The sequence below is a fragment of the Petromyzon marinus genome, chromosome 49 (assembly GCF_048934315.1).
Source record: "Petromyzon marinus isolate PM22_M1 ecotype Great Lakes invasive population chromosome 49, UKy_Petmar_22M1.pri1.0, whole genome shotgun sequence".
NCBI lineage: Eukaryota > Metazoa > Chordata > Hyperoartia > Petromyzontiformes > Petromyzontidae > Petromyzon > Petromyzon marinus.
Window position 1 is genome coordinate 9,165,788 of NC_133715.1, and position 27,931 is coordinate 9,193,718.

Below are 27,931 nucleotides of genomic sequence, written 5' to 3' on the forward strand. Positions count from 1 at the left end.
AACCCTTGAGCTCAAGAGAAAGCCATGCTCACTTGCATTCAAAAAGAGTCTCATACCATGGTTGCCTGACTCGCTCGAAGATGAAGCACATGTTTCGGCTTCTAGTGCTTTCTTTCGTCAAAAAGGTTTTTACATTTTTGGGGGCAGTTGCACAAACCATGATACTTTTGGATTTGCAGGGGATGATTTAACGTGCAAATATTTGGCTGAGGTTTCTTTTTCCACGTGAGGTTGCACGTCTTGCAGTGGAAAACCTCACAATTATGGTTGGATGCTTGATCTATTGTTACTGCGCCAATAGCAAGTCAAGCGCATCAGTTTGTTAGTCGGTGGCTTTCCAGTTGTGTGTCTTGTGATTTAAATGTGCAAGACAATGCTGACCACCGAACCAATGTGTGCAACAAACTTTGTAACTTAGCCTTAGCTCTCTGTGTAGCTCTCTGGCTGTGTTTTTCCGGTTGTACCACGTGTTGTTGGGAACCACGTCGTGACATTTCGCTCCACTTACCGTGGGAGCTTCCGAGCTTGCGGGTAATCAGAAGTAAATGAGATACACTCGTCTATATATAAGATCGCGGCGGCACTGAACGGCTTGTAGGTGTTGCTTACGACAAAGCGAACTGACCGATGCGAACGTGCGTCCGCAGTCCTTGCAGTCGGACCTGGAGCAGGAGCAGGTGCGTGTGAACTCTCTCACGCACATGGTGGTGGTGGTGGACGAGAACTCGGGAGAGAACGCAACAGCTGCCCTCGAGGCCCAACTGCAGGTGCCCCAACATTCAGCGCCCGCCTCCCTCCTCTCTCCAACCAGCTCCCCCGTATCTCCACCACCAAGGGCCACTCTGTGGCTCGCAGCCCAGACTCTGTTGTTCGCAGTCTGGCTGGCCCTGTCCATGTCTGGCTAATTCGTCTGCCACTCTGTCCCATTTAGACACAAAGCCTCAGATTTCTGGCTTTTCGCAGCCCAGACTCCCCAAAGGCTCCTCTACTGGCCTCACAATAGCTAATGAATAATTCGGGTCATTGTGATTCTTGTGTCTGCTTAAATATTGTCCGACCGGGTGGCGTTAGACGTACGATGAGCGGCTTGCATTCGGAAGGTTGCGAGTTCAAATCCTAGTTGGGGGTTGACTCGGCCAATCATCATTCTGGGGTCAATGAAAAGGGATTCCACTTGGTGGGGAAGTCACCAGTGCTTGTCCTGTGGTTACAATCGCCCCCGGCATAGGAATGTGGAAATTTCACCACTGGCTCATGGATATAAACAGAAGATGAGCACTGCCTCAATGTTTATTTACGCAGGAAATCACTTTCATATTGGTGTGATGGTTCAATGACATTTTGTATTTATCAATTCCTTGAGTGAATTATTGATCAAACGGTTGACTGCTCACCACGTCGTATGAATTTGTCTCTAGCGTGTGCACGTGGGTGCGTTTGCGTGCGTGTGTGTGTCTGCATGTGGGGAGCAGTAGTGTACCGGTTGGCGCACTGCGCTATGAACTCGGCGGCCCGATTCCCGCTCACGGCCAACACCAAGAGACGATTATCTTAACTGGTCATGGGCCTCCCCTAGGTCGGCTCAGCCTTAAATGAGTACCTCGTGTGGTGTGTAAACATCATCACTGAGGAGACAAAGGCGGCCGGGCGTGGTGTTGGCCACCCACCCCCTCATGTGCCATGCCGGCCTTCATAGGTGCTCGCTTGCGGCACTTGCCCCAAAAATCTGTTCAGGCTATACGGGGGATCTTTGTCTTTTGTGTGCATGTGTGAGGAGCGGTAGTGTAGCCACCCGAGTTCGATTCCTGCTCACGGCCAACGCCGGTGACGATTATCTGAACCGGTCTTGGGCCTCCCCTAGGGCGACTCAGCCTTAAATGAGTACCCGGTGCGATGTGTAAACATCGCCACTGGCGAGACAAAGGCGGCCGGGCGCGGTCTTGGCCACCCACCCCCTCGTGTGCCGTGCCGGACTTCATAGGCGCTCGCTAACAGCACTTGCCCCGACAGTCCGTTAAAGCTGTATGGGGGTTCTTTGTCTTTGTGTGCGTGCGTGCGCGTTGCTCTCCTGTCCCCGGGGCAGTCCCTGGGGGAGCGCTGGGCGGCCGTGTGCCGCTGGACAGAAGATCGCTGGCGCCTCCTGCAGGAGAGTCTCGTGCGGTGGCAGCAGTTCACCGAGGAGCAGGTACGAAGGAGCAGCGTGGGGGGGAGGCGCGGCTGCTCCCTCCCCGTCGTCAGCCTGCTCACCTGCCCCCTGCGCGTTCCTTGTGGACTTTCGAGCCCTCACCGCGTGTTGGGCGAGCGATGCGTTGCAGCGTTGTCCGTGACGAGAGGAGCTACGGAAAGACAAAGGTGTTGGTAGGCCCGCGGAATTCACGCTAGCCTTGGAGGCAATGGTTTTTTTGTTTTTTTTTAACCGATTGTGACGTGCGCATGAGAAACTTGGGCGAGCGATGCAGCAGACGAGGAGGAAGACCGTAGATTTTGAACGATGGTGCAAGACAAGGCTAGTACCTATCCTGTGGACAGCACAAGAAGAACCGAAGAGATTGGTGACAAAGCGAGACTGTACACCATAGTTTGAAGGCGGGAACTGAAGTAGTTTGGACAGGTCGTTATAGGTGATGGGGAAAACATGCCAGTTGATGTTCCAACAAGGGGAATTAAAATAAACGCATGTAAGCGGAGACTATGATGATCTGATAATATATACAAAATTACGGAGTGGACCAGTGTACAAAAGTTATGGACATGTCCAAACATCAGCAAGGTCGTGCATACACGGTAACGAGTCGAACAGCGGAGAAAGAGAGAGGGACCATTACCAAAATACTCACCTTCACCAAAGTTAGAACACTCAGAAGGTACTCTCGGCTCATCGCTCGCCGAGTTAATGAAAATGCCACAGCGAGCTGAGAAAGTTAGCCAAAGTTATTTTAACTTTATTTTAACTTTGGCAAACCACTGATGTACGTCTTGAGTTGCTGGCAACTCAACCAGGTAACCCGCCGGCACCCGTAGCATCACTTTGAGTCCCGGCATAGATCAAGCGTCAGATTTAATTCACGTCACTGCCAAGTTAGCGGGGCGCATCAGTGCTTCCGAGCGTCTCTCAAGCAGCGTTGCAGACGTGACGGGATTTTTACGCATGGACCTATATGTGCATGATATACATTGCTAGGCATAAAAGCGTCATCCTTTCTGGTGAGTTCCTCAACCACAACGTCCCTCCACTGAATATAGTGCAGAGTGGTAGTTCCAAAATTTACAATTCAATTTTGAAATCTCCCCCCTTCCCCACCGCCCCCCACTCTGCTGATGTATGGCCTTGCAATATTTCTGAATGACACCACAGCTTTTCACACCGTCCTCTCCCACGTGTTTGGGAGTGGGGAAATTAGTCAGAGTCCAAGATCGTAACAATTTCACTGCTCTCCCTTGCACATGCTGTCTGTGAGCTTGCACGCATGTCACCGAATTAAAAAAACCGAATATATATAGTCCATGAAATGTGTTTTCGAGAACTTGAATGGAAGTTGGAGGTGAAAAGTTTGTATGTTAAATATTTTTTTTTACATTTTTCTCACCCATGCATTGACACCAGTGATGGCGCAGGATGGTATAGTTCAAAGAGGCTTGCTGGTACATTACTGCTTTTCATGTTGTTCTCTCCAGTGCACAAACGTCACATTACTTGACCTATTTATTGCTGATTCACCACCGCGTCGTTTGCACCTATGGGAGATGGTACGGTTAGTTTGACAGTCCCGAGCACTTTCACTGGCAAATTCGACGATCCCCAATGGCCAAAAAACATCGTCGTGTTTTTGTTCCAGTCGTGTTTCCTCTTTGCCATTAACAATGAAGCCCATTGCTGCCCGGGCCTCACGGTGACTTTAGCACAACCTTGGATAGACTCGAGCGCGCCTAAGGTGCATTATCTTCCGGGGGAAAACTTTTACAAGGGCAAATGACAAGACGATCTGTGGAAATGAGCGAGGACATTGCGTAATCCGGAGGCGCGCACTGTCGACTTTTCCTTACTCTTGACATTTTCCACCGTTTTTTTTGTTCCATTCCTCTTCTTCTTCTTCTCGTCAGACTAAATAAAAGACATACACTCCCAGGCACGGCAATAGTGGCCGTTATACAAATGGAGTGTGCTCCTTCTAACATCACACATCCAAAAGTCAGCTGCCTGCTCAACCAAACCTTTTGGTTAGAGTTGGTTGGCTTTAACTCTGCCTGGTGATGCGTCACCAAATATATAATGGAAGTTTATGTTTTTCCAACTTTTTAAAAATTTTCCGTTGCTTTTATTATTAAGTAGAGACTATAAAGGGTTCAGAGGCTTGCTTTGCAGGCTCTTGTAATACCTTGAACGTTGATTTAATCAAGGAAACATTGTCCGCGGGCCACTGCTGTGTGTTACTGCGACACACACTTAATGTCACAGTTATCTCAGAGCGACAACCAGGGGTGCTGTAACGTACACATTTCGTTTTCTTTCCTGACATTTCTCGTGTGATCAGCTGGCCAGTTTGTCTCTTGACTGTCTATGCCTTGTTTGCAAACTGTCCACTTGACATTTATTCAAGATCTTTGCTAAACATCCTGCCAAGTCGCACTTAACTTTAACATTTTTTTATCCTAAAAAAAATGATTCGCTGATTGATTGAAAATGTGGAAAAATTCCATCAGTTGTTGCTCAGTGTTATTTTAGGTCACGCATTTTTTTGCATAAAACACATGAGGGTTGTATGTTACGTTTTGGTCCGTACGTATTCACATGTGTGTCTGTCATGTGAGGAGTCAGTGGCGAGCGGTGGCGCGGGTGGTTAGCACAATCCGCCACGAAGCCCGCCGTTCTGAGTTTGGTCACCAGCGGTGGCGGCTGACGTTCGTGGCGATTCGCATTCGAACTATCCCTGGACCCTTTTCTCGGGCGACTCGGGCTTAAACGTGCAGTGTGTAAGCACCAACATTGGGGATACAAAGACAGACTGGGCCTGCCGCTGGCCACACCACTCCCTCGTGTGCCATGACGGCCGTGATAGATAGCGGCACTTGCCCCAATGGTCTATAAAGACTCTAAGGGGGACCTCCGTTTGTTTAGCAGTGCGTGTATATGTCTGTGTGCCTGAGCTGTCTTTCTGTCGGTGTTTTCCGCACGTTCAATTTCTTCTCTTCACGTGTTGTGCCCACGTTTTGTTCATTTTTGTCTCTAGGTGCTGTTCGATGCCTGGCTGACTGAGAAGGAGGATGCCCTCAGCAAAGTTCAGACTGGGAACTTCAAGGACCAGGCTGAGATGGTTGCGAATGTCCGAAAACTCGCCGTAAGAGTAAAACATTTGCAGCAATATTTGCAATTGCATAAATGCAATGACGCTGTTGTAGCTGTGACCTGTCGAGTAAACCGATCACGTGCATGTGCTTCTTCTGAGTATGAATGACAATGTCGATAAATGTTCTTCGCGTTGCAGTAAAGCCAGAACTTTTGATTCTCGGGTTTGGATGTTTTTGAGTTAAGCGAAAAGCCCAAATGTAACGAGGCACTATTTTACGTGAAGTAATTGGCAACTGTGCCAAAACCGTCAAGGTTGTTGTTATTGAAGAACCCGCTTTTAATTATGGGTGCCACGATGTTACATTGCAGCTATCTTCGTTAGTGTATGTACAAACTAATTTTATTTGTTTGTTTTTATCAGTTTTCTTTCCATCTTTAAATGTCATGTGAAACGGAAGAAGTAAAATGTTTTATTATTTTGATAATAGTAAAAATATTAACTTAAATAACAAAACAATTAAAATATTTTAATGCCAGTGTTTAAAATAAATAAAATAACCCTCTGTGTCCTGACTTTTAGGCCACCCTGTGTATATATTGGGTCACCCTGTGTATATTTCAGAATCTTTCTTTAGACTGGAGGAATCCGATGAGCTATGTAGCTCTTTTTCACAGATGTCCAGTTTATTTGATATCTATTTATTTCTCCACTCTCTTCTTCTAGGTCCTGATAACCCTGCGTGTGTATACGTGTGCATGTTGAACTTCTTTTCCACCGTACGTAGCCAACCGTGATAATCGTAGGTGCGGGGGAAGGACAACAAACTAAACACTCGTGTCCTGACTATTGGGCTACCGTGTAGTTCTCTCGACATCTTTGTTTTCCATCTGTCCTGTTCTAGATCTTGAAGGAGGACATGAGCATGAAGCGGCCGGCGCTGAGCAAGCTGAGCATACTAGGCCAGGCGCTGGTCACGGCCATGGGCAACGAGACAACCGCCAGGGACATTGAGAAGAAACTGGACGAGTTTGCGCAGCGCTGGGACAACCTGGTTCAGAAGCTGGAGGGACACTCCAAGCTGGTAAAGTCAACAAGGACAAAGATCCCTCCCCCCTTTATAGCCATGCAGACTACTAACTATAGGGACTCATCTATTTACGAACGAGTCTGTTTCCAGAGGTCTGTTCGTAAGTCGATTTGTTCATAAGTCCAACTTTACTCCTGTCGATTCCAAACATGCTGTACGGCATGTACACTAAACACGGGGAATGGCTTGTATAATCTCCTGTAGATGTAGATGCCACTGGTTCTTCATGTTCTGCAGATGTAGATGCGTGAAAAGCACAGATAACGTCGTAGTGAACCGCACAGCGACAACACAGCAACAAACAATGACGGTGGCTCTGGCAGAAATGCTGGGAATGCTGGGTAATGACACCGAACAACCACCGCCATCTATTGCGTGGTAGTTGCACTTACGACTCTCGGTCCGAACAGGCACTTGTACATACGGACAGGTTTGTTCGTATCTCTGAAAGCTCGTAAGTCGAACGTTCGTGAGTAGAGGAGTCCCTGTATGTATATATGTGTGTTAAACTTCCTTCGCACCATACGTACACAACCGTGCTAATTGTAGGTGCGGGGGAAGGAGAAAAAAACAGACACGAGAAGCAGTTCTAAAGAAATGAAAGGGCAAGCACTGCTCGCGAGCGCCTATTAAGACCGGGACGGTGTATAAGGGTCACACATTTATATATATATGTACTAGGCTTTCCCCATAACTTATGATTTGAAAACCGATTCTGTTGTCCGATTGGATCACTTTGAAATTATCATTCGCTTTTTATCATAGTTCTTCATTTTCATGGAATTTCGAGTGGAGTCATTGATATTGTTATTATTAGCGCTCTATTTCACTTAGACTTTATCTGTTCTCATGAGTGTAGTTTTATTTTTACGTACTGCGCTTGCAGATACTTCAATACGAAAGGTGCTGTATAAAATAGAGATTATTATTATATACATGGAGAAGCAGAATAGGGGCCTGCCCATATATTGCAATAGCTTTTTTTGTGAACAGTAAGCAGCACCCAAGTGTTTTGTTTCTTCTCCCCCCCCCCCCAACCGCTTGCACTGATCACGTGACCATGCCCACGCGCCCTCAGGTGTCGCACACAGTGAGCCAGACCCAGTCGTCGGTCACCCAGTTGACGGTACTGGAGACGGTGACGGTGATCAGCAGCAGCAGCAGCAGCAGTCGCGAGCAGGTGCTGGTGAAGCACGGGCGGGAGGAGCACGTGCTCGCCCCGCCCACCAAGAAGCCCTTCCTCGACCCCGAGCTGCACAAGAGGTGGGCGCTGGGTGCTGTGTTTTTTTTTTATTCCCACCACGTCCCAAAGACCCAAAATGTCAAGCTGCTCCTTCTTCTTTCGTACGGCTCATGCAGTAGACGCAGAGCAACAACCGCAACGTCACATTTAGGTGGTCGTGCCAGATAACCCTGTCGACAGGAGCAGCGGAGTGGTGTATCGCCGCGATGTGTGCCTCGCGTCTGTGGAGCGGTGCGTTGCGTCGTCATGCGCTTTCTACGGTCCGTTTTGAAAGACCGTAACACCAAGATGCCAGCAGCAAACGGCGCTCTTGAAGGCGTCGTGGATTAGCGTTGGATCCAAGGTGGGGAGGGCGTTGCGGCAATAGAGAGTCCCCCTTTTGAAGCTCTGTTAGGGCCCTATTTATCCGAATCAGAATATTTGTTTATATTGGAGAAATCCGATGAGCTATGAAGCTATTTTTTTCGCAGATGTCCAGTTGGAGTGGGTCAGAATTTTGCAACCCTGTCGGGCCCTGTTTAAACCCTGTAGGGCCCTGTTTAAAAAGCTTTCCAATTTGGGACTGCTCCCACCCTGATTACAGGCCCACCCCTATCATAGATGCTATATTAGCTGTGGTGTTCTGCTCTTAGTATAGTACCATTGAAATGCAATTGGCATAATGTCATGAAATGAATACATTTCCCATTGGAGGTCTCACAGTGAGCAGAGCATTACCTTGGCGTCAGAGAACCGCACCCAAAAGATGACATTACAGAACTTGAAGCCGCTTCTGCAGACCTTGCATCCACGTTGGATGTCGTGCCGTTTTTTACGTCTTGCAAATAATGTTTCCTTGGATGTGGAATTTGCTGGATTAAGAAATGGCAAAAAATATATAATTTAAACCGATGGTTACTTTTCAGTCATTTCTGACTTGGCTGAGACGATAAAGCTCATCAGTGCTTCAGAATCCATTGTAATCACGGTTGACCACATGAATTGGAGCCCAGTGCTTGCTCAGCACATATTAAATTGCATCGGCACCGTAAGCCACTAAGTCAGTTCTATGAATGCAGAAGATTGGTAATAATATGAGAATAGGTATTCCCCTTTTATCTAGCAACAAAACAGGTGTTAAGATGTTGAAACACAATGCATATGTTATCAGAGTACTTTTTTGTTTGCATTCTGACTACAAGTATTGTGGTTAATGCAGACATGATTCTTTGTAAAAGGTTTCAGTTTGGTGTTTTTTTTTATATCTTAACACCTGTTTTGTTATTCTTGGTTCTTTCGGTAAAGTCACGTAGAAGGGAAACAATAAAATAATAAAAATATAAAACAATAAAATTATCACGACGTTTCGACTGCCACACAAGCAGTCGAACCAAGAATATCAATTCCTGCAGTCACGAAAGCTTTAAATCAAAATTTAACCTGTTTTGTTGCCAGAAAAAAAGGGGAAAACCTATTCTCATATTTTGGTACTGGCAAAGGAGGTCCCATGATAATGGCAATAATATGATTTTCATATCGTACTCGACATTCAAATACATTCTCAAGTTGCATTTTCGAATGAGAACAAAAATTCCGGTGTAATTCCACGGACAAAGCATATATTGTACAATCAAATAATACAAATCCATTTGGCCTAAAGCTATGAATTATTCTGGAAAAGCGAATTGTGAAAAAATAAAAAAATCTGAATCTTGATCAAAATCACAACTGGAAGCGGCGTCTGCCCTCTGGTGTTGTGCGTGCGTACAGTAAATTCGGTCTGTGCCTGTATATTGGCGTTGTGCCTGTATGTTGGTGCTGTGCCTGTATATTGGCCACATCATCGCAATTGTGATCGCCGGTCGCACTGCCCTGAGCGATGAAGTACGGAGGCTGTGGTGGAAGCATCACAATAGCACGTTGCGTTTGCGTCACTCCTGTTACGCGTCGGTAAATTTTAGCGTCCGGGAACCGGTGTAACGTGGCGCTTAAGCGCATATCGACCTCGGCGCCCTTGATCTCATTTAAATTCGGGAACTAAGCGGGGATTACACCTGCCTGCCTGCCTTAGCGCAAACACGGGATGCCTGGAGGCCGTTGAGCGAGATCATTTGTCGTCGGAAGCCATGTGTGCAGCAAACAATACACTTCGCTTTATTGTAATCGACCATGGTTTATCCACTGCTGGATGAAGGCCTCCAAATGTATCATAATTTTTTCAGGATTGCTACAATCCATTTTACTCGTGTGCTTAAATCAATATTTGATTGGTCGCTACGGTGGCTATGAGATGTTTTTTTTCCTTCGCCTGGTATGCAGGAGGTCATGGGTTCGATCCCGACCCGAACACCTGTATTTGGAGTTTGCATGCTGTTCCCGTGCTCGCGTGGATTTTTCTCAGGGTCTTCTGGTTTTTCCCTCCCCATTTAGAATCAACGCGCGTGTTAAGAGTATTTGGCTGCTATAAATTTTCACGCGACGATAAGCCACTTTGCTGAGCTATTATTTGCGGCCAAGCCGCTTCTGAAAAAGAGCAATTTAGCTCAGTGGGCTTTACCTGGTATAAGTAAATACATCGTTTAAAATAAAACATAGCTTAGTGTCGTCCCTTCATCTACCACGGTAATCACCACTCGCACACGTTTCTCTCCTTTGGCGGCTATTCCATTGCTAGTCTCGTCCGTCATCCCTTCTGGCGATGTGCGCTGCCCAAACGAAGCCCGCTGACTTTTGCGAACGGCCGATGATTCCTTTGCTTGCGTGTCGGTGCAAATCGGATTGCGCACCTTGCCGTGCTTCGTTATACGCAGGTGTAGAAAGAATGTGTTGGCGAATATTCCCCGTGTTTGCTTTCTGGAGAATTAGATAAATGGCACGACAAAAATGGTCACGAAATTATCACTGAATGCGTGCGAATGCATCTGCCTGCTTAGCCTCTTGTTTTCCCACTGCAAAAAAAAATAACTGGAGTGTTTTCACGCGCGTTTGCTGCGTGGGCACACTCGCTGCGCTAATTGGTCTAATTACTCACCCAAGTGGGACTCGTTCTTGACCTATAATTGCGCTCCGTGCAAATAACCGCGGTGCCACCTTGTGTGTTTTCCGCGTCCCTTGATACGCGATCGCATGCGCTCGCTTGCGTCTTTGTGCATGCGTGTGCGCACTAGGGAGCAGCGGTGTGGTGGTTAGCACGCTGCGTTCGCTTTAGCAACACCGTCTTCTGTGGAATACGGTGCGCGTATCATCTGTTGGCCTCCCACAGGTCAGCTTAGCCTTAAAATAAGCATCTGGTGGGGCTGCAGATACAAACGCGGCCGTGTGCGCTGATGATGGTCCTGCCTCCCCTGCCGTTCCACGTGCCTTCCATAACAGGCGTTCAGTAAGAAGGCTTGCGTCGAGCGCCTAATGAGCAATCGCCTCCTTGTGTCTGTGCGCGCGTGCAAGCAGATTTGACACCGAGGTGCAGGAGCTCAACAGCTGGATCAGCAGAGCGGAGACCACACTCAACTCCCCCGAGTTCTCCACCTTCAAGAAGTCTGGCGACGTCTCGGACCTCCAGGAGAAAGTTAACGTAATTAGACGCTTGCGTTCTTGCAGTTTTCCATCTGAGGTGCAATTATCAAAATTAATGTCTATGCCCAGGGCACTTTGATTCCAACTTCATACACATTCATTTTTGCACTGTTCGTCTGACATTGTGCCCTTGTGTGTATGGTATCTTCCAAGAACAGGTGCTGAATATTCGCAAGAAAAGGAGCAAAATAAAAAGATGCAATTTGCGTACATATCGTGTTGTTCCTAAATAATTCTGAACGCAGAATTATTTGAGCACTTGTCTTTCTTATCGCAGACTTTGCGAATGCCTTTGACGGTACCTGGAACATAATTCCCTTGTTTTGCTGGAAAAAAAAATATATTACCTTGAAATTAACAAAAGGCATGCTCTTTGGTTCTTTCGGTAAAGTCACGTAGGTAGAAATAAAACAAAGTAAATCACGACGTTTCGAACGCAACACAAGCGCCAGTCTTCAGGTGAAAATCGCGATAGCCGCGATGTCTGCTGCGAGCATCCAAAACGTCGTGATTTATTTTGTTTTTATTTCTAGCTACGTGACTTTACCGAAATAACCAAAGAGTATGGATTCCTGCAGTCACGAAAGCTTCAAATCAAGACGAACAAAAGGCCTTTTAAAACAGACTTTCAAGCAGTAGTGATTTCTGTTAGCAGCAATAACTATTGTTTTTGTTTTATTTTTTACCTACGTGACTTTACCGAATAGAACCAAAGAGTATGGATCCTTGCAGTCACGAAAGCTTCAAATCTACAACTATTGTTTAATAAAGGCATTGAAATCTGTTTATGTCAAGAAATCTGGCTTTTTAAAATGCAACCTTTTGTACTGCTTTCTAATAAGTACCGTCCCTCTCCTTGAATTATGTCTTTGCTGACGTCTGGCCACTCCGTGTCAGGGAGTGGAGAGGGAGAAGGCAGAGAGACAGAAGAAGCTCCACGATATCCCGAACACCGCGCAGACGCTGGCCGATCAGATGTCACAAGGTGCGTTCGCCCCCCACCCTAATTGGGCCACTGCTGCCATCACCGTGCACACCCTGGAGACTTGGCTTGCTCCCCCCGCTCCTGGGTCAGACTCCTGCCATGTCACGCGTGTGACGATGCTCGCCGTGTTTATTTTAACAGCTCGTGTTGGCAAGCAGAGGCCGATGTTAGGCCGCCCACGGAATTGCCCTCGTTAGTTTATAACTTCGCATCGTCGCAACCTTTGTTGCGAAAGAACGCTTTTAATATTATTTCGCGGCATGTGATCGGCAAAAATATTAAATAATTACATTTTTACACGACGAAATTAACGCTATTTTTTTATTGTTTTAGCGGTGAAACCGTAGCATCCTGTGTGCACTCGTAGACATTTCTGCCAGGTGAAAACCACTTGGCTCTGACAATCCTGAAAATATAGACTTGCTGTGTTGAAGAGAAAAGTTTGGTTTTCTGTTAAAGTTTGGAACCCAGTAAATAAAAAAACCTAGAAGTTTCCAGTCTTGTGTGATGGGTTCTGATAAAATTTTAAAATTTCTATCATATCCGTGAGAAATCGGTTGACTTGTGTACGTTACGGGATTCCTCCACCTCGTGGGTTGGCTCCAGTGCTACGGTTTGTGAATAAGCCTCTGTGACAGCTGAATAATAAAAACATGGCCCCACTATCCTGCTCACTCTCGATTCATCCTGAGAGAAACAAAAAAACAAATCCCTCGTACAGCCTTCACAAACGGTTGGGGCAAGCGCTGTTAGCAAACAGTGCCTGTGAAGGCCGGCACGGCACACGAGGGGGCGGGTGGCCAGCCCCAAGCCCGGCCTCCTTTTGTCTTCCCAGTGGCGATAATTACACACCGCACCCAGGTGCTCATTTGAGTCAGCCTAGGGGAGGCCCAGGGCCGGTTCAGATAATCGTCATTGGTGTTGGCTGTGAGCAGGGATCGAACTTGGGTCGCCGGGCTCGTAGTGCAGCACGCTAACCGCTACTCTTCCGCCCCCCATAGAAACAAACACACACACACACTACCTTTTGTTGCACAATTCATTTTCCACTGTATTGTACATGAGCCGATATTCTTAACATTACAATGAGCATGTTGCGTTTTCCGTAATAAAAAAACACCCAAGATTTCAATCGCACAGTGGGATTGCTTTAACCCTTCATTTTGCAATAAATGCTGTGACATGTGACAATGCTTACATTAATAGATTATCATGCTCGTGACAGGTGTATTAAAAATTGGCAGTGTAAAAAAATCGGTAATTTTAACGCATATGCAAATGATAGGCTCATTTGAATGATTGCGTTTAGGCATTTCCTGACCCAGGATGTTTAACTTGTGATGGTTAAGTCAACATCTTTGCCCCAGCGCCAGCCAATTTAATCTATATGACAGGTGGCCACATGATTATAATCATTAAACCATATCTGGTGCTGTTTATTCGAAAGTAAAAGGTGCAGCTCCACAATTAATTGCTCATACCGCTGCAGGCAGAATAATTTCCCCGAGAGGGAGCCCTCGAGAGGGCCCTTCTCAGGGGATACTGTGGCCTACTGGTCCATATTGGCCGGGAATCTGAGATGAGTTGGGAGTACCCACACCCGACACCGCCACACGCGAGCTGCTGGATCAACGTGCAGGGGTGTAGCCATCCTATTCTTGCCCACGATAACAATTTGTTCAAGAGCTCGATGCCAATGTCAAGGTCTGCTAGCCACGGGAGGCCTCCAGGAGAGAGTCTGTGTCGTGGTTTACTAAGTAGTCCGTCGTTTGAGTTGCATGCCCCACAGTCGGAACTGTGGGCGGTGTACCCAGCAGCGTAAAAGGGTGTACCCATTTACACTGCTGGTGGGGGGAGGGGGGGGAGAGATTTAAGAAACTTTCCCGTTGTTTCAATTGCCGCTCCAGAAGAGGGAATGGAACCGGCGACCTCTGGATTATGTTTGTAGCAGCATCCGCTATTTCCAGATCGTGCCGACCCCCCCCCCCACCCACCCCCAAAATAGTTTTTACGTTTCCGAACGATCGGACACGCTCACGCTCAACTCCCATCTCCAGACGGTGTCCCCACGGAGGAGGTTCAGAGGGTGCTCAACGAGCTATCTACCCGCTGGGAAGCGCTCCTGCGGTTGCTAGGCGACCGCAAGGCCTGGCTAGTCTACCAAGGCCTGGTGCTGGATTTCGAGCGCGACGCGCGCACCGCCGAGCGGGGCCTCGCCGGGGCCGAGGCGCTGCTGCAGCAGGGCCCGGGCGACACCGGCGACGCGGCACACCTGCGGCACCGGATCGGCGAGCTGCAGGTGGCATGACGGGGGCGCCGCGGGCGTGGCCGGGTGGTAGCGCCTTCGTCCGCTCGCTGACAAACGCGTAGATTTAATGTTTACCACATTTAAACTATTAAACTATAAACTATTTTTTATTTTACCAGGTAAGGCCCCTACTGAGCTGCGTAGCTCTTTTTCAGAAGCGATCTGGCCACAATGATAGCCCAACGCAGTGGCAAATCACGTAGAAATGAATAGCAGCCAAATACTCTAAATCAGGGGTCGGCAACCTATGGCTCACGAGCCAGATGTGGCTATTTTGATGACTGCATCTGGCTCGCAAATAAATCTTAGCTGACATTTCTTTAGTTGTATTCAGTGTTAAAAAATATTATATGGCTCTCACGGAAATTTATTTTAAAATATGTGGCTTTCATGGCTCTCTCAGCCAAAAAGGTTCCCGACCCCTGCTCTAAATGAATGTTGATTCTAAATGTGGAGGGAAAAACCGGAGGACCTGGACAGATCCACACGACCACAGGGAGAACATGCAAACTCCCAATATACAAACCCACGACTTCCTGTATACCAGGCAAGGTAGTTAACATCTTGCCACCGTGGCCAAAAACCTTTCTGGTGCTACACAGCTGTCAGAGGCATTCTGCGTCAGTGATCTCTCGAGAGGAATCAATACGTTAAAGATAATGTACTTGTGGCTGAGAGGATCAGCAAGATAATATTTATTTTATGGATTGGATGCATATTCCCCTGACCTCTCCTTGTCAACGACGTTTAGCTGTGTGAATCGGCCCTACAGCCAGTGATTTCTAATGTGTCTTTCTCAGACTACTGGTGGACCACAACACCTTGGGCAGTGGTCTATGGAACCCCTTCATATACCTTGATTTTTTTTCTCCCCAAAGCAAATCAATTATTGATATTGTATTCAGGATTAATCAGTACAGCTGCCTACTGGCCGGTTGACCTGGTCATTGGCGTTGGTTATGAACGAGCAATTTAACTTAATAATATGCATATAGTTTTCATCCAAGGTGGCCTGCGAAAAACATTTTTGATGGCTGATAATTGGCCGCGTGTCCAGATCGGTTGGGGACCCGCACTCTTGTGGGCTGCGGCGAGGATGGGTTGCAGGCGTTGGCGTGCTGTCTCATCCACATGGTTCTCTCGCTGTGGCAGTCGGAGCTGGAGAAAGTGCGAGGCATGAAGGGCGAGGTGGAGAGGCTCGGCGTGCAGGCCAGCTCCCTGAAGCTCCGCGACGGGGCCCTCGCTTTCCTGGACGCGGAGTTCGTGCAGCTCAACAAGCGCTACGCGCAGGTCATGTCTGAGCTGGAGGCGAAGAAGGGACAGCTGCAGACAGGTGAGAGGGCAAAAAATAAGAACAGGCGTTAAGACGTTCATACACCAAATGGATACTTATCGCAAGGCATCACGTCTGCACTGGCCAGACATGCTTGTGGCAAAACGTGCAAAGCAAACATGCTCTGATAATCTACGCATTGTCTTTGAAACCGATTGGCCTACACGAGAGACAGCAGCCTTCTTTATCGCCTAGTCTCACCACCGTTTTCTTTGGTTCTTTCGGTAAGGTCACGTAGAATGAGAATAAAATAATAAAATAACACAATAACATTCTCACGACGTTTCGGCCACAACGCAAGCAGCCTCTGTCGTCCCAACAGGTCTGTACCTTTCACCTGAAGACGGCCGCTTGCGTTGTGGCCGAAACGTCGTGAGAATTTTATTGTGTTATTTTATTATTTTATTCTCATTCTACGTGACCTTACCGAAAGAACCAAAGAAGATGAATCCTTGCAGTCACGAAAGCTTTAAATCGAAACTCACCACCGTTGTTAGACCAGAGAACGCCAAAAGGTGAAGAGCACAAAGGCAATGCAAGTATCAAGGTAGTAATAGTTCAGGTTGAGCAGTCATATCCTGGCAAAAGAGTTCACGTAGATAGGTGAGATGGCATTTGGCGAGTCGGGTGAATCGGCAGGGTGTGTGGCTGGCGTGTCGTAGTGATGGAGAGGATTGCAGCGGTGTCAAACTCAAAAGGCCGTTGGGAAGATGCTCATCTCCTGTTTACAGCATTTATCATTCTTGCGTGTGGCTGTGTTTGAATATCAACACATCTAAATCTACACTTCGTTTTAGCCACGATATCCTGTGGCTTCAAGTAATCCTGAGTGACGACCTTCGGCTATTGCCCCATCGAAATAATTGAGCGGACCCTGTGCTCGACCATGTTTAGCTTTTTGTCCTTCCCCCACACCTCCGATTGTCAAGGTTGGCTACGTGCGCTGCGACAAACGTTCAGAATACACACAACATACGTACATGCCACGTACGTACATGTAACGTACGGACATTTGCCCGGTTGTGTTTAGCAGCTGCGTCGAAGTGCAGGTTTCTTTGGGGTGGGTGGGAACCCCCCAGGACGTTTCTCGCAGTTGGTTCGGAAATTAAAGGTTTTTTTACTCCAACACTTCGCCAGTTGTGGAAGGATCACATTCCGCTCGTGGGGATGAGTATGGATAGGATGATGTCACATCAGGGGGGTAGGCACATTGCTCATTAGCGCTTATGAAGAGTGGTGCCAAAAAGAGGTTATTTAATTTTGAAATTTCCACTTCCAGCCATGGCCTCATTGAAACTTGAATCAACATTGCTCTGCAATCGAGGGTAGCGTAATGCAGTCGTCAGTCACTAGATGAATGACATTAATTAGAGCTGGCAATCCCACAGGATGTTGATTCGCCACGCTCACGATGATGACATTTGCTCTGGCGCCTCTGCGCGTTGTTGGCGCAGCCCTGGACAGCCTCCCTCCACCGCAGTATGCTGAGACGCTCGCAGCGCTCAAGGCCTTCCTGCAGGATGCGGGCACTCGCCTCGGGCAGATCCCCGCGTCACTGGGCGACTTGGAAGTCATGGACAAACGCCTGAAAGAGCTAAAGGTGCGTCCGCTCAAACTTCTACAAAGTCGCCTCCCTCCACTTCCAACTGCCCTTTGGCCAGTCTCTGCTGCATTGTTCATTTTCATCTGTCCATTCACTCATATCACCTGGCCCATCGCCTTCTTGGTCTGCCTTGGGACGAGGTGCCCGTGACTTCACAATTTCTATCTTGTGGCCAAATTGTCCCGGCTTTGAAGAGAATGGGCACTGTGATGGCGAGATGTTAACTACCTGTATATTTGGAGTTTGCACGTTCTCCCCGTGGTCGTGTGGATTTTTCTCTGGGTCCTCCAATTTTCCCCTCCACATTTAGAATCAACACGCATTGAGATTATTTGGCAGATATTAATTTCCCCTCGATAAGCCACTTCGATGAGCTTCCATTTGTGACGGCCAGGTCGCTTCGGGGAAAATAACTATGAAGCTCAGTGTGGCCCTTATCTGATAAAAAAAAAGTTTCGTTTTGGAAGGAAATCTTGAATGGTGGCATTTGCTCGCTCGCAGGGGCTGTCAGCCGCCCAGCGCGAGAGACAGAGCTCCTTGGATTCAGCGAGGGTCATGGCCGAGGAGTTGAGCCGGCGGTCTCGCCCGGACGCTGCTCGCAAGCACCGCGCCGAGCTGGAGCCGATCGTGGAGCGGTGGAGCAAGCTGTCCACGCAGCTCCCGGAGAGGATGCAGCGAGCGGAGGACCTCTCTGCCAAACTTGGGAAGTTCAAGGTGAGAGACACACGGACGGGCTGTGACCAGGCCTACCCAAAACCCTCCTGTACCACTCGCGCCTCTTCTCCTAACGGTCACCATAACTACGCGACCACTTTTAATAACCCGACTCTTTATTTCGACCGCTATAATCTTACAGGAGGGTTATCTATATAAAATAAGATCTAGTACTATCTTGAACTGTGATGAATATTTCTGTGACTATATATGTGGCTCTTTGACGTGTTTTTCAGGTTGTACAGCCTGTTGTTGTTAGGGTACAACCCGACAATATAGTTATACAGCATGAGGAGAGAAACCTATGAAAGTGTGGAAATCTATATATGGGGCACCGCAGTGGCGAGATGTTATCTTCCTCGCCTAGGATGCAGGAAGTCGTGGGTTCAATCCAGACCCTAATACCTGTATATTTGGAGTTTGCATGTTCTCCCTGTGGTCGTGTTAATTTTTCTCTGGATTCTCCAGTTCCCTCCACATTTAGAATCAACATCACGCATTTAGAGTATTTGGCTGCTATACATTTCCACGTGATAAGCCGCTTCGTTGAGCTATGATTCGTGGCCAGGTCGCTTCTGAAATAGAGCCATATATGTGTATCCACGAGGTGGCTGAGCAGCTCCACGGTAAGTGCACGAAGCCCTCACTGCTGAGAATCCTGGGTTTTAACTGGGACAGTCTCCCAGGTTTAAACTAGGTTCTTGAGTGTGGCGAGTTGATGGTCTCGGCCTGGTTGCCAACGACTGCTCACGAAAGCATAACAAAACTCTTATGTGTGATTTTTCACTCAGTTTGGCTAAATGCAATCGCTGTGATTTAAATACAGGGGTTGCTCATAAGTCAGGACGCATAGGGTTATTACATTTACTTCAGCAAATCACAGAGAGTTATATTAACGCATTTGAACACCTCTTCTAATTGACTTCCATTACTATTATTGCATGCATGAATTCGCTTTTGAAATGAATTCAGGACATTTTTTAAGACTGCAGATGTAATCTTTGAACAGAGCAGCAATTGTATATTTTGTCTCAAATACATTTTGGGTTCTTGGTCGAGTCTTGTTTACAACGGTGTTGAGGTGACCCCACAGGAAGAAAAAATATTAAGAATGATAATAGATAAAATATTAACTTAAATAAAAAAAAACACTATTAAAATTTTTGATGCCAGTGTTAAAATAAATTAAATGGCCCTATGTTTTCATGGCTTTTGGGCCACGCTATATATTCATTTAATTGGCATGTGAACGGATGAATGCCTCCCCGAGTCACCGCCATCTCTCGCGATCTAGAGACGTAATCGCACACTCCTATTATTTGTATTCTCACACGATCTTCGTGCCTCCCTGTCGTTGTCGACGTCTAAGTTGAAGAAGCGTGCACCAGCTTCTCTTAGCCGCGTCTACCAGTCAAGTCTTGCCAGCGGGGCGGCGGGAGTGGCGGGGAGGAGGGCTGGGTCCTTGACTCACGGAGGGCCCCGGGGGGGTGTGGGGGGGGGTGCGTGTGTGCCGTGCTCAGGCGGAGTGCCAGGCCCTTCGCAAGTGGATGGATGAAGTGGACGTGTTTTTGCGAGAGGAGCGCCCGGCCCTCGGGGACACCGACACCCTGGAGAAGCAGCTGGACCAGTGCGGCGTATGCGTTCCATTCATCCGCGCGACAACAACAACAACAACAAAACCCACGCCCGCCGGACAATGGAACACGAGCGGTGGAAATGGAGCCAGTGCGGCGCTAGAAAAGCGAAACCCACGTCGTATTGTAAAACCCTTGCTGTGGGGTAGCGAAGCAATGTCCCGCTTTGTGCGTATATTCTTGAGCCCCGTGCCAATGTGCTTTCAAAGTGATTTGCTGCTCAAATGGGCATTGAGAGGCAGCGCTTTTCTCTGGTTACGGCCCCCTGAGCCAGTGAGGGAAATGTATAAATCTGGTGGATGGGTGCACGAGTCTCCTCCATAGGACAAGCGGCATTGAATTCTGTACAATGTGGTACTTGTTTTGTCGACCCAAGAGGAGTGATGGGGTCTGAGTCAACCCCCAACCAGGATTTGAACTCCGTAACCTTCGAGTGTTCTCACCTGCCCCGACTGGACGTCTATGAAAAAGAGCTGTATAGCTTATCAGATTCCTCCAGAATAAATAACAAAAAATTCTGATTATGAATTTCTAGCTGCTCGACCCGACTGCTGAGACACCTGGCCAGATGATGTGCTTTAAGTGATGCCGTTGTGTTCCTGATATTGAATACTTAATAAGGGATTAAATACTTAATCAGGAATTGACCAAACATCCCTGAGAAGGACCCCTCTTAAATATTCTCCAAACTGTATGAGGCGTTCCTAGAGAAATAGAGAATATTTATCACTGCTACTCAAACGGACAGCATTTGACCATCGGTGCTTTGCATGAGCGATGAACATGCAAAAGGAATAGCAGCTGCTCAGCTAATTAAATTTAAAAAAAATCCACAAACCTATTAGGATGGAGAGACAAAAGAGAGAAAGAGGTTGAGGAAGAGGTGAAGTAGGGGAAGTTGGGTTGACTTGTGGGGAGGGTTTTGATGATACATTTGAAGTAAATTACCCCTCGCTTCACCCCCGCCCGCCCCTCCGCAACACAAACCCATTCATAAACCGGGCTCCGTGAGGAACTAATTAATTACTCGAATGTGAAGAATTTCTCACTTCCATGGGGCTTTTGTGATGCTGTGATTGGTGGGGGTGGGCGGGGGTGGGGGGGGCTTGATGGGGGTGCTTTGTAAAGCAGATCGCTGAGGGCCTCTGAGCCGAGCGGGTGGCGTGAGGACATTCGGTATTTAGAGGGAGATGAAATGCCTCAACATCTCAAAAAGCACCTTACATGATGTATTATCTCAAACATTCAAAGAGCGCCCCGAGTGGCAGCTTTCCCTGTGTGGGCACAAGGCATCTCGGCACTATGGGCATTTTTCTGAAAGTGGTGGGGGTGGTGGGGGGGGGGGTGGGACAATGACTGCAAAGTGTCATCTCAATTAAGCTATTCGCCGTGTACACTTTCGACTAATTTTTTCGGACCGTGTAAATTATTGCTCCGTGTTCGAGAGAAGAGAGTTGCAGCTTCTGTACGAAATCGGTGGGGGGCGGAACGTCATTTTAGAGTGAAGCTCACCGGCGCCTCTCCGCGTCTGCTCGGCCAATCCACCTTGGCGTCTCCGCAGGCGCTCGTGAGCGACATCAACACGCTGCAGCCCAGCCTGCGCAGCATCCAGGACCTGGGCCAGAGCCTCAAGGGCCAGGCAGAGGCGCCGCTCGCCACGTCCATTCAGGCGGAGCTCTCGGCCATCTCCTCGCGCTGGGACACGGTCTGCAAGCAGGTCGGTCGGAGCGCCGAGCGGCAGGGGAGGTGAAGGGTCACGGTTTTAAAGAGGGGGGTGGGGAATGTCTATAAAAGTGCTCAGAAATCGGTCCCGCTAAATTGAACTCAATGGGTTACCGAGCTATACGAGCGATGTTTAAAATATGCAGGATGATCGATTCATATATATATGTACCTCACATTTGTAATGGCCCGCTTACTTTCATGTCAGCGGGTGATTTCTGTGGAGTATCAATAAATGGGTCACATTTCATCACCATCATAAGCCATGGTGATCAGTCCACTGCTGGCCTTCCCAAGCCGTCGCCATCTCTCACGATCCTGCAGTGTTAATAATCCACATCGCGCGCGATTGGACACAATCGGATTTCCTCCATATCCACCATCGCTCTATTCTGGATCTTCCATCGTTCCCCCTGGGCCCTTGGCTGTCTCTCACCCACGTGCCCCCCGCCCCACGCCCGTGCAGGCGAGGGCTCAGAAGCAGGTGCTGACGGAGGCTCTGGCTCGCACGCGGGAGCTGCGCAAGGACCTGGCGGAGATGCAGGAGTGGATCACGCAGGCCGAGGAGGAGTACCTGGAGAGGGACTTCGACTGCAAGACCCCCGATGACCTCAAGTCTGCGGTCGCCGAGCTCAAGGTTTGCTCAAAAGGGAAAATTGTATGGGGGGGCGGGGAAGGAACCCCCCCCCCCTTGCGACAACGGGGCAAGTACTCTCCTTAAAATGAATCGTGGGTAATCGAGCATCGTAATATAATTATAATTAAGGTCTATAAAATGAAATGTAAGCACAATTATAATTTATGTCTCCACATGTAAGTGAAAAAAAAAAATCACCCATCGGCCTATTAGCTTTCCAGACTGATATTATAAAGCAGCAATTATTTAATCAAGTAGATTCTCTGAGACCGGTTTTCGACCTTTAACAGAGTCGGGCTCGTCAGAGATAGAGAGTCAGCTTTGTTTAAAATTCGGTAAAAGATGCCGGGACTCCCTCTGCTCGCGCACACAAGCTAGGGGGATGCGGCTGATCGCGAAAATAACGCGTGCAGGAGAAGTTGTGTGTTCATTGTTTGTTCCGGTAGAGTGCCACTTGGATTCATGACAGTAAAGATGCGCCTCTGGCAGTGGAGGCCCTTGGGTGCACAGGCAGCAGTTGGGCATCGTCGCCCACAGCATGGCCCTTTTTTTTCAATCGCGAACAACCTCCTTTAAACGGATTTGATTCGTTCAATCAAATCAAGACCCTGAATTGTGATAATGCACCGGGAAAATGGTGGCGGTAAATATGTCAACCCTTCCCCCGACTCGTTTATGGAATCGGTCCAATATCCTCCATTGCAGGACCCTTCTGAAAGAGTCCTGAGACTCCGTGAGGTTTGCCCGTGGTGATGTCGAATGCAGGCGTTGTAACGGACCGCATTATTGCGAGTTTAACACGTAGGCTTTCGCGACAAATGTCATCCATAATAGAGGTTTTTTGGGTTAGATCGCGTAAATGTATAAATGTGTCGTTAAAGGCCACCACCAGCCGACACAGCCAACTAGTAAGGGTTGTCACGTAAACAGAACGTGGCCAATTCGTCACTAGTACAGCACACCGGTGTGTTGGAGAGCCAAGCCACAACATTTACAATCTGAGTACGACGTTTCACCAGTAACTACAACTAGCTTCATCAGGCGACAGCATCATTGTGGTTTTCGTCATATCATTGTCACCTCCTCAGACCGAAGGTGCACCAAGCCAGAGGGAGAGAGAAGGAAATAAATGAGTGGACATTTTACATCTTCTGCCTAATTACCATTGCAACTGCCTTGCGTTTCTTGTGCTTCCACGTGCGTTCGCACAGGTGCGTAGCCAAACGTCGACACGAATGTGCGTTGCAATGCAAACGCGTTTGTGAGACGCGTGTGTGTGGTGTGGGGAGCTCGCTAACAGCACTTGCCCGAACAGTCTGTTAAGGCTATTTTTGGGGGGTCTTTGGTGTTGGGGAGCGGCGGTGTAGCGGTTAGCGCTTCGCTGCGCTACGAACCCGACGGCCAGAGTTCGATACCCGCTCACGGCCAAAATCACCAGTGACGATTATCTGAACCGGTCCTGGGCCTCCCCTCGCTCGACTCAGCCATAAATGAGTAACTGGTGTGTTGTGTAAACATCCGTCATAGTTCCGGCCACACAGTCATGGTGCTGTTGTACCGGCCTTCCGAGGTGCATGCTAACAGAACTTGCTCTAACAGACTGTATGTCTGCGCGGGGGGGGGGGTATCTGTATTTATTTTCGCGCGTGTGCTTGCGTGCATTTTTCCCAGCGTGCCAATGAGGAGCTGTCACACAAGGAGGTGAAGGTGAAGATACTGAAGGATGCCGTGACTTCGTTCGTTGGCAAGAGCTCAGGACCCGGGCGTGACAAGATTATGGGCGAGCTGTCGGCTGTGTTGGCAAACTACCAGCGCCTTTGCAGCCGCCTTCAGGGCAAGCACACAATGCTGCAGGTGACCCATGGATGCACTTCCCCCCAGCTATAACAGGGTTTTGCATATTGCAACACTTAAACAATTATTATGGGCCTGCCCATAGCCGGTTAATGCAATGCAATTCAACATTGTGCTTAGTGTGATTTACGTAATGTAAATGCGCCTAATGCAATGTGCATAATGTAATGAATGTACGCAATATGCACTCTCATGCATAGAGGCGGATTCACGAGCTCTGCGCGCGTGCGGCCATTTGCAAAAGTACGTGTAAACGAATTTGCGTAATGTAGTGCGAGCGCTCGGAATGTGTGGCAATGTGGACATTAACAGTTTGCGCATATTCGTTATGGGAATTTAGCAATAAAGTTCGATGACATTTTTCTTGTGCTTTTGCACGATTAGTGAATAACGATGCGCCTTAAAAAATAAATCCGACGTTTGCTCTGCGCGTGCATTTCATCGTCCCATTTTCCAAGTGCTTCGACCGCACTCCTTGCGTGATTTAAAATAAATCCAGCAAAAGCTCCGTTCGGGCACTCACTTTCTCCTCTTCAAGTGATAGTCTACAGACGTTGCGAGAGAAATATTGCTCAGAAGACCCGGCACAACCGGTACCTAAGCAATGACACCACCGCAACGGGGTGGGCCGGGGGGGGGGGGGGGGGGGCGGGGGGTATCGAAAACATTTGCAACAAAACATCCGGGGCGCTCGGTAACAGCGCGTAAGGATCGTCTTCGGCGCGCGCCGCCGTCGGCGTGCAGAGCGTGATGCTCGCGGCGTCGGTCGTTGTGCTGGCCGCAGGAGGTGTGGGCGTGCTGGAGCGAGCTTCTCTCCTACCTGGAGGTGGAGAACAGGTGGCTGGATGATTTGGAGGGCGCAATCAAGCGTGCGGACCTTTCCCAGGGAGACCCGGATGCGCTCTCCGCCGCTCTGAGTGTGAGATATGCCTCCGAGTATTTTGACCGAGCCCATGTTTATGTATCGTTGACGGTATCGTTGAATAATGCTTTCCCCCGTTTGCACGCTCCAATATTTACTCCGCAATTTTGGACGAAAATGAAACGGGCCCCGGTTGTTGTTGTTGTTGTTTTTTTAGACGCACGCATTATTGCTCCGTTCGGCTCGGTGGTGCAGAGATCTCGCATATCTCAAAGGTTGCGAGTTCAAATCCTGTCATCAGCTCTGCTCAACTCGTCACTTCCCCAGTCTCTACTATAAAAAAAACGCCACTTTGATCAGTCGTGGTAGTTACGTGGTTAAACCGGCCTCTGCCATAGTAATGTAGAATATCCCCCCATTGGGCAGGGGCACAGTTAAGAGTTGTTATTTTGCTCCACTCGGCAGCATTTAATTGTCATGCCGCATTTTCAAGTGATGGCTTCCGGGCTTTGCTACCTTCACCGTGAGACCGTTTCCGCTCGGCAGTCCCTGGACGTGCTGCTGGCCCACCCGACGGACAACAGGACCCATGTGCGTGAGCTCTCGCAGACACTCATCGATGGCGGCATCCTGGACGACATCATCGGAGAGAAGCTGGCGGCCTTCAATCTCCGCTGGGAGGAGCTCACCCAGCAGGTACGGGGAAAGGAGGAGACATTTGATCATCATCATCATCATATTCATCAGCAGACATTCTCAATCCACTTCTGGATGAAGGATGCCCCAAGCCCGGCGGTGTCTCCCACGATCCAACAATGTAACGGGAGACGTCTATCGATGCAACTTTCTGTCCGCGCCCCTACTGGACATCCGTGAAAAAGAGCTTCATAAGCTCATCGGATTCATCCAGTCTAAAAATAGATTCTGATGCTGTCCAGGATAACGGGGAAATGCCCTTTGTGCAGAAATGCCTCGCTGAGTTTCAAGGCTGTTTCACGAGTGTCTTGCATGTGGATGCTTGGGAAATACCTGAAGTGATATGCAAATGGGCAAGGGGTACCTAAGGGGGAGTACCGAATCAAAGTATTTGCATATGAGGCAGATGATAAATATACACGCAAAATAAATAACCCATCGGTGACCCACCTCGTGCTGGGAGTCTCATAGCTCAGCTGGTTGGGAGTCTCATGCACGTGAAAAAAGAAAATCATGATAAATATGTACATTTGATTTTCGCATAATTTGTTCAGATGGTGCCGCTGCTTCACAGACGCAGCGTGTCGCAGTTTCACAGTAGGGGGCGATGTTGCCACTGTGTGTAATTCCAATGGAGTAAATTGCAGTGGAAATTTTTTTTCGAAAAATCACAAAATATTGAGCTTGGCGCCGGCACAAAGTGGGCCTACTTTCTTTGAATGGCGTCAACGGGCCCTTTAACATCCACTGTGAGGAAAGCCCTCATAATATAGGTTTTCTTGGGCTAGACTGGGTAAATAATTTAAATGTGTCGTTAAACCCGCCACCATACGACACAGACAACTAATAAGGTTTGTCACGTAAACAGAACTTGCAAATTCGTTACTAGTACAGCACTAGCCGGTGTGTTGGATAGCAAAATTCACAACATTTAAAATCTGAGTACGACGTTTCGCCAGTCATTACAACTCGCATCATCAGGCGGACAGACAGATTTAAATAGAAGGGTGGATGTTGATGACGTCACCTGGGAGCCCTTCACGTGCGAAGGGGTGGGAGGGATTAATGAACGCGTACAAATTACAATGGATGTCCATTGACGGTTGGGTTATTAATTTGGTAATCAACGTATATTGTGCACGCGCATTGTTCCTGTACCTCCTGTCGCTTGCGCGCACTAAAATAGCAGCCCCTGTCATTGTCTGCGTCCACATAAGAGGTCTGCGATTAAGCGGCAAGAGCGCTACCGCAGGGCCGTGCCGCCACCAGATTCCTGAACACTCTCCAGTAGCCACACCTTGCCAACACACCGGATTATAGTGGGGGGTGCACCACTCCATGCCATACGCCACCGTGCGGTGTGACCCACCGCCGGCCGTGCGGTGTGGTGCACCGCTGACCGCCCGCGATAGGTGGTCGCAACAAGGGGGACCGCGGTGACAATTCAGAGGTGCAGCCGCTCATCGGGGTTCCGCAGGCACACAAAGGCTGAGAGCCATGTGTGGCGTAGTCATGGGGATAAGCTGCCTGTATTAAGCACTGGCCGCATTGAGGCATTGTGTAGACACACATATATGTACCATATAAAATTTCCGTCCACTGTGACTCACGGAGTAGCAATGCTTTTCTTGGGAGATGCTCCATGTACACGTACAGCCCTTCCCTGATAATTCCGCTGCTGGTTCACGGGCCTCTGCGCACTGTGGAGGTCGTGTGGGGTCAAGTGATCGTATTCACCACTCTGGTCACTCGAGTGGGTTAGTGAAGGCGGGGTGCGTGAGTCAAGGAAGCATTGAAGTGCTGCACAACAATTAATTTTTGTCTGTCTGCCATCTGCTTCCCATCTCTTTTGCTGCTGCCCATCTCATTATCCAGGCTCAGCATTTGATCAGCTTCCAAGATTGGGCAGATTCTGGGTAAAACTAAACTAAATGATGTTTTTTTTTACCAAGTAAGGCCCACTGAGCTATATATATTTTTTTTATTTTCAAAGCGACCTGGCCACAAATGGTAGCTTAATGAAGTGGGTTATAAAGTGGAAATTTATAGCAGCCAAATACTCAAAACGCTTGATGTTGATTCTAAATGTGGAGGAAAAAACCGGACAACCCTGAGAAAAATCTACACTTCTACGGAGAAAGAGAGAGAGAGACATGCAAACTCCAAATACACAGGTGTCAGGGTCGGGATCGAACCCACACTTTCTTTGTCCCAGGCGAGGTAGTTAACATCTCACCTTGCCACTAATAATAACGAGGTTTTTATTTTATTTATCTCTTTATTTCCTATCAGATATTTGTATTTTCTCTCACCGCCAAATTAGTAAACTCGTTATCTCTCCACTGCTGAATGAAGGCCTCCCCACTGGAGCTGTTTTTCCTCACTCTCCTGCGAAGTAACACATTCAATCTGG

At 48.3% G+C, this 27,931-nt stretch overlaps 1 protein-coding gene across 7 annotated transcripts in view; it reads left to right on the plus strand.

Annotated features, from left to right (window-relative positions):
* The window catches only part of LOC116953045 (dystrophin), a 662,108-nt gene that overhangs the window by 256,519 nt on the left and 377,658 nt on the right, over positions 1 to 27,931 (plus strand). For all 7 annotated transcript variants that reach the window (XM_032972888.2, XM_032972885.2, XM_032972886.2 and 4 more), the window contains 17 exons: positions 648 to 767; positions 2,084 to 2,185; positions 5,229 to 5,336; positions 6,190 to 6,369; positions 7,454 to 7,638; positions 11,045 to 11,168; positions 12,068 to 12,155; positions 14,213 to 14,454; positions 15,616 to 15,796; positions 17,251 to 17,396; positions 17,901 to 18,113; positions 19,634 to 19,747; positions 21,309 to 21,464; positions 21,936 to 22,106; positions 23,778 to 23,960; positions 24,745 to 24,879; positions 25,369 to 25,518. In XM_032972888.2, coding sequence (XP_032828779.1) covers positions 648 to 767; positions 2,084 to 2,185; positions 5,229 to 5,336; positions 6,190 to 6,369; positions 7,454 to 7,638; positions 11,045 to 11,168; positions 12,068 to 12,155; positions 14,213 to 14,454; positions 15,616 to 15,796; positions 17,251 to 17,396; positions 17,901 to 18,113; positions 19,634 to 19,747; positions 21,309 to 21,464; positions 21,936 to 22,106; positions 23,778 to 23,960; positions 24,745 to 24,879; positions 25,369 to 25,518 — 2,598 coding nt within the window. The remainder of the gene's footprint in view (positions 1 to 647; positions 768 to 2,083; positions 2,186 to 5,228; positions 5,337 to 6,189; positions 6,370 to 7,453; positions 7,639 to 11,044; positions 11,169 to 12,067; positions 12,156 to 14,212; positions 14,455 to 15,615; positions 15,797 to 17,250; positions 17,397 to 17,900; positions 18,114 to 19,633; positions 19,748 to 21,308; positions 21,465 to 21,935; positions 22,107 to 23,777; positions 23,961 to 24,744; positions 24,880 to 25,368; positions 25,519 to 27,931) is intronic.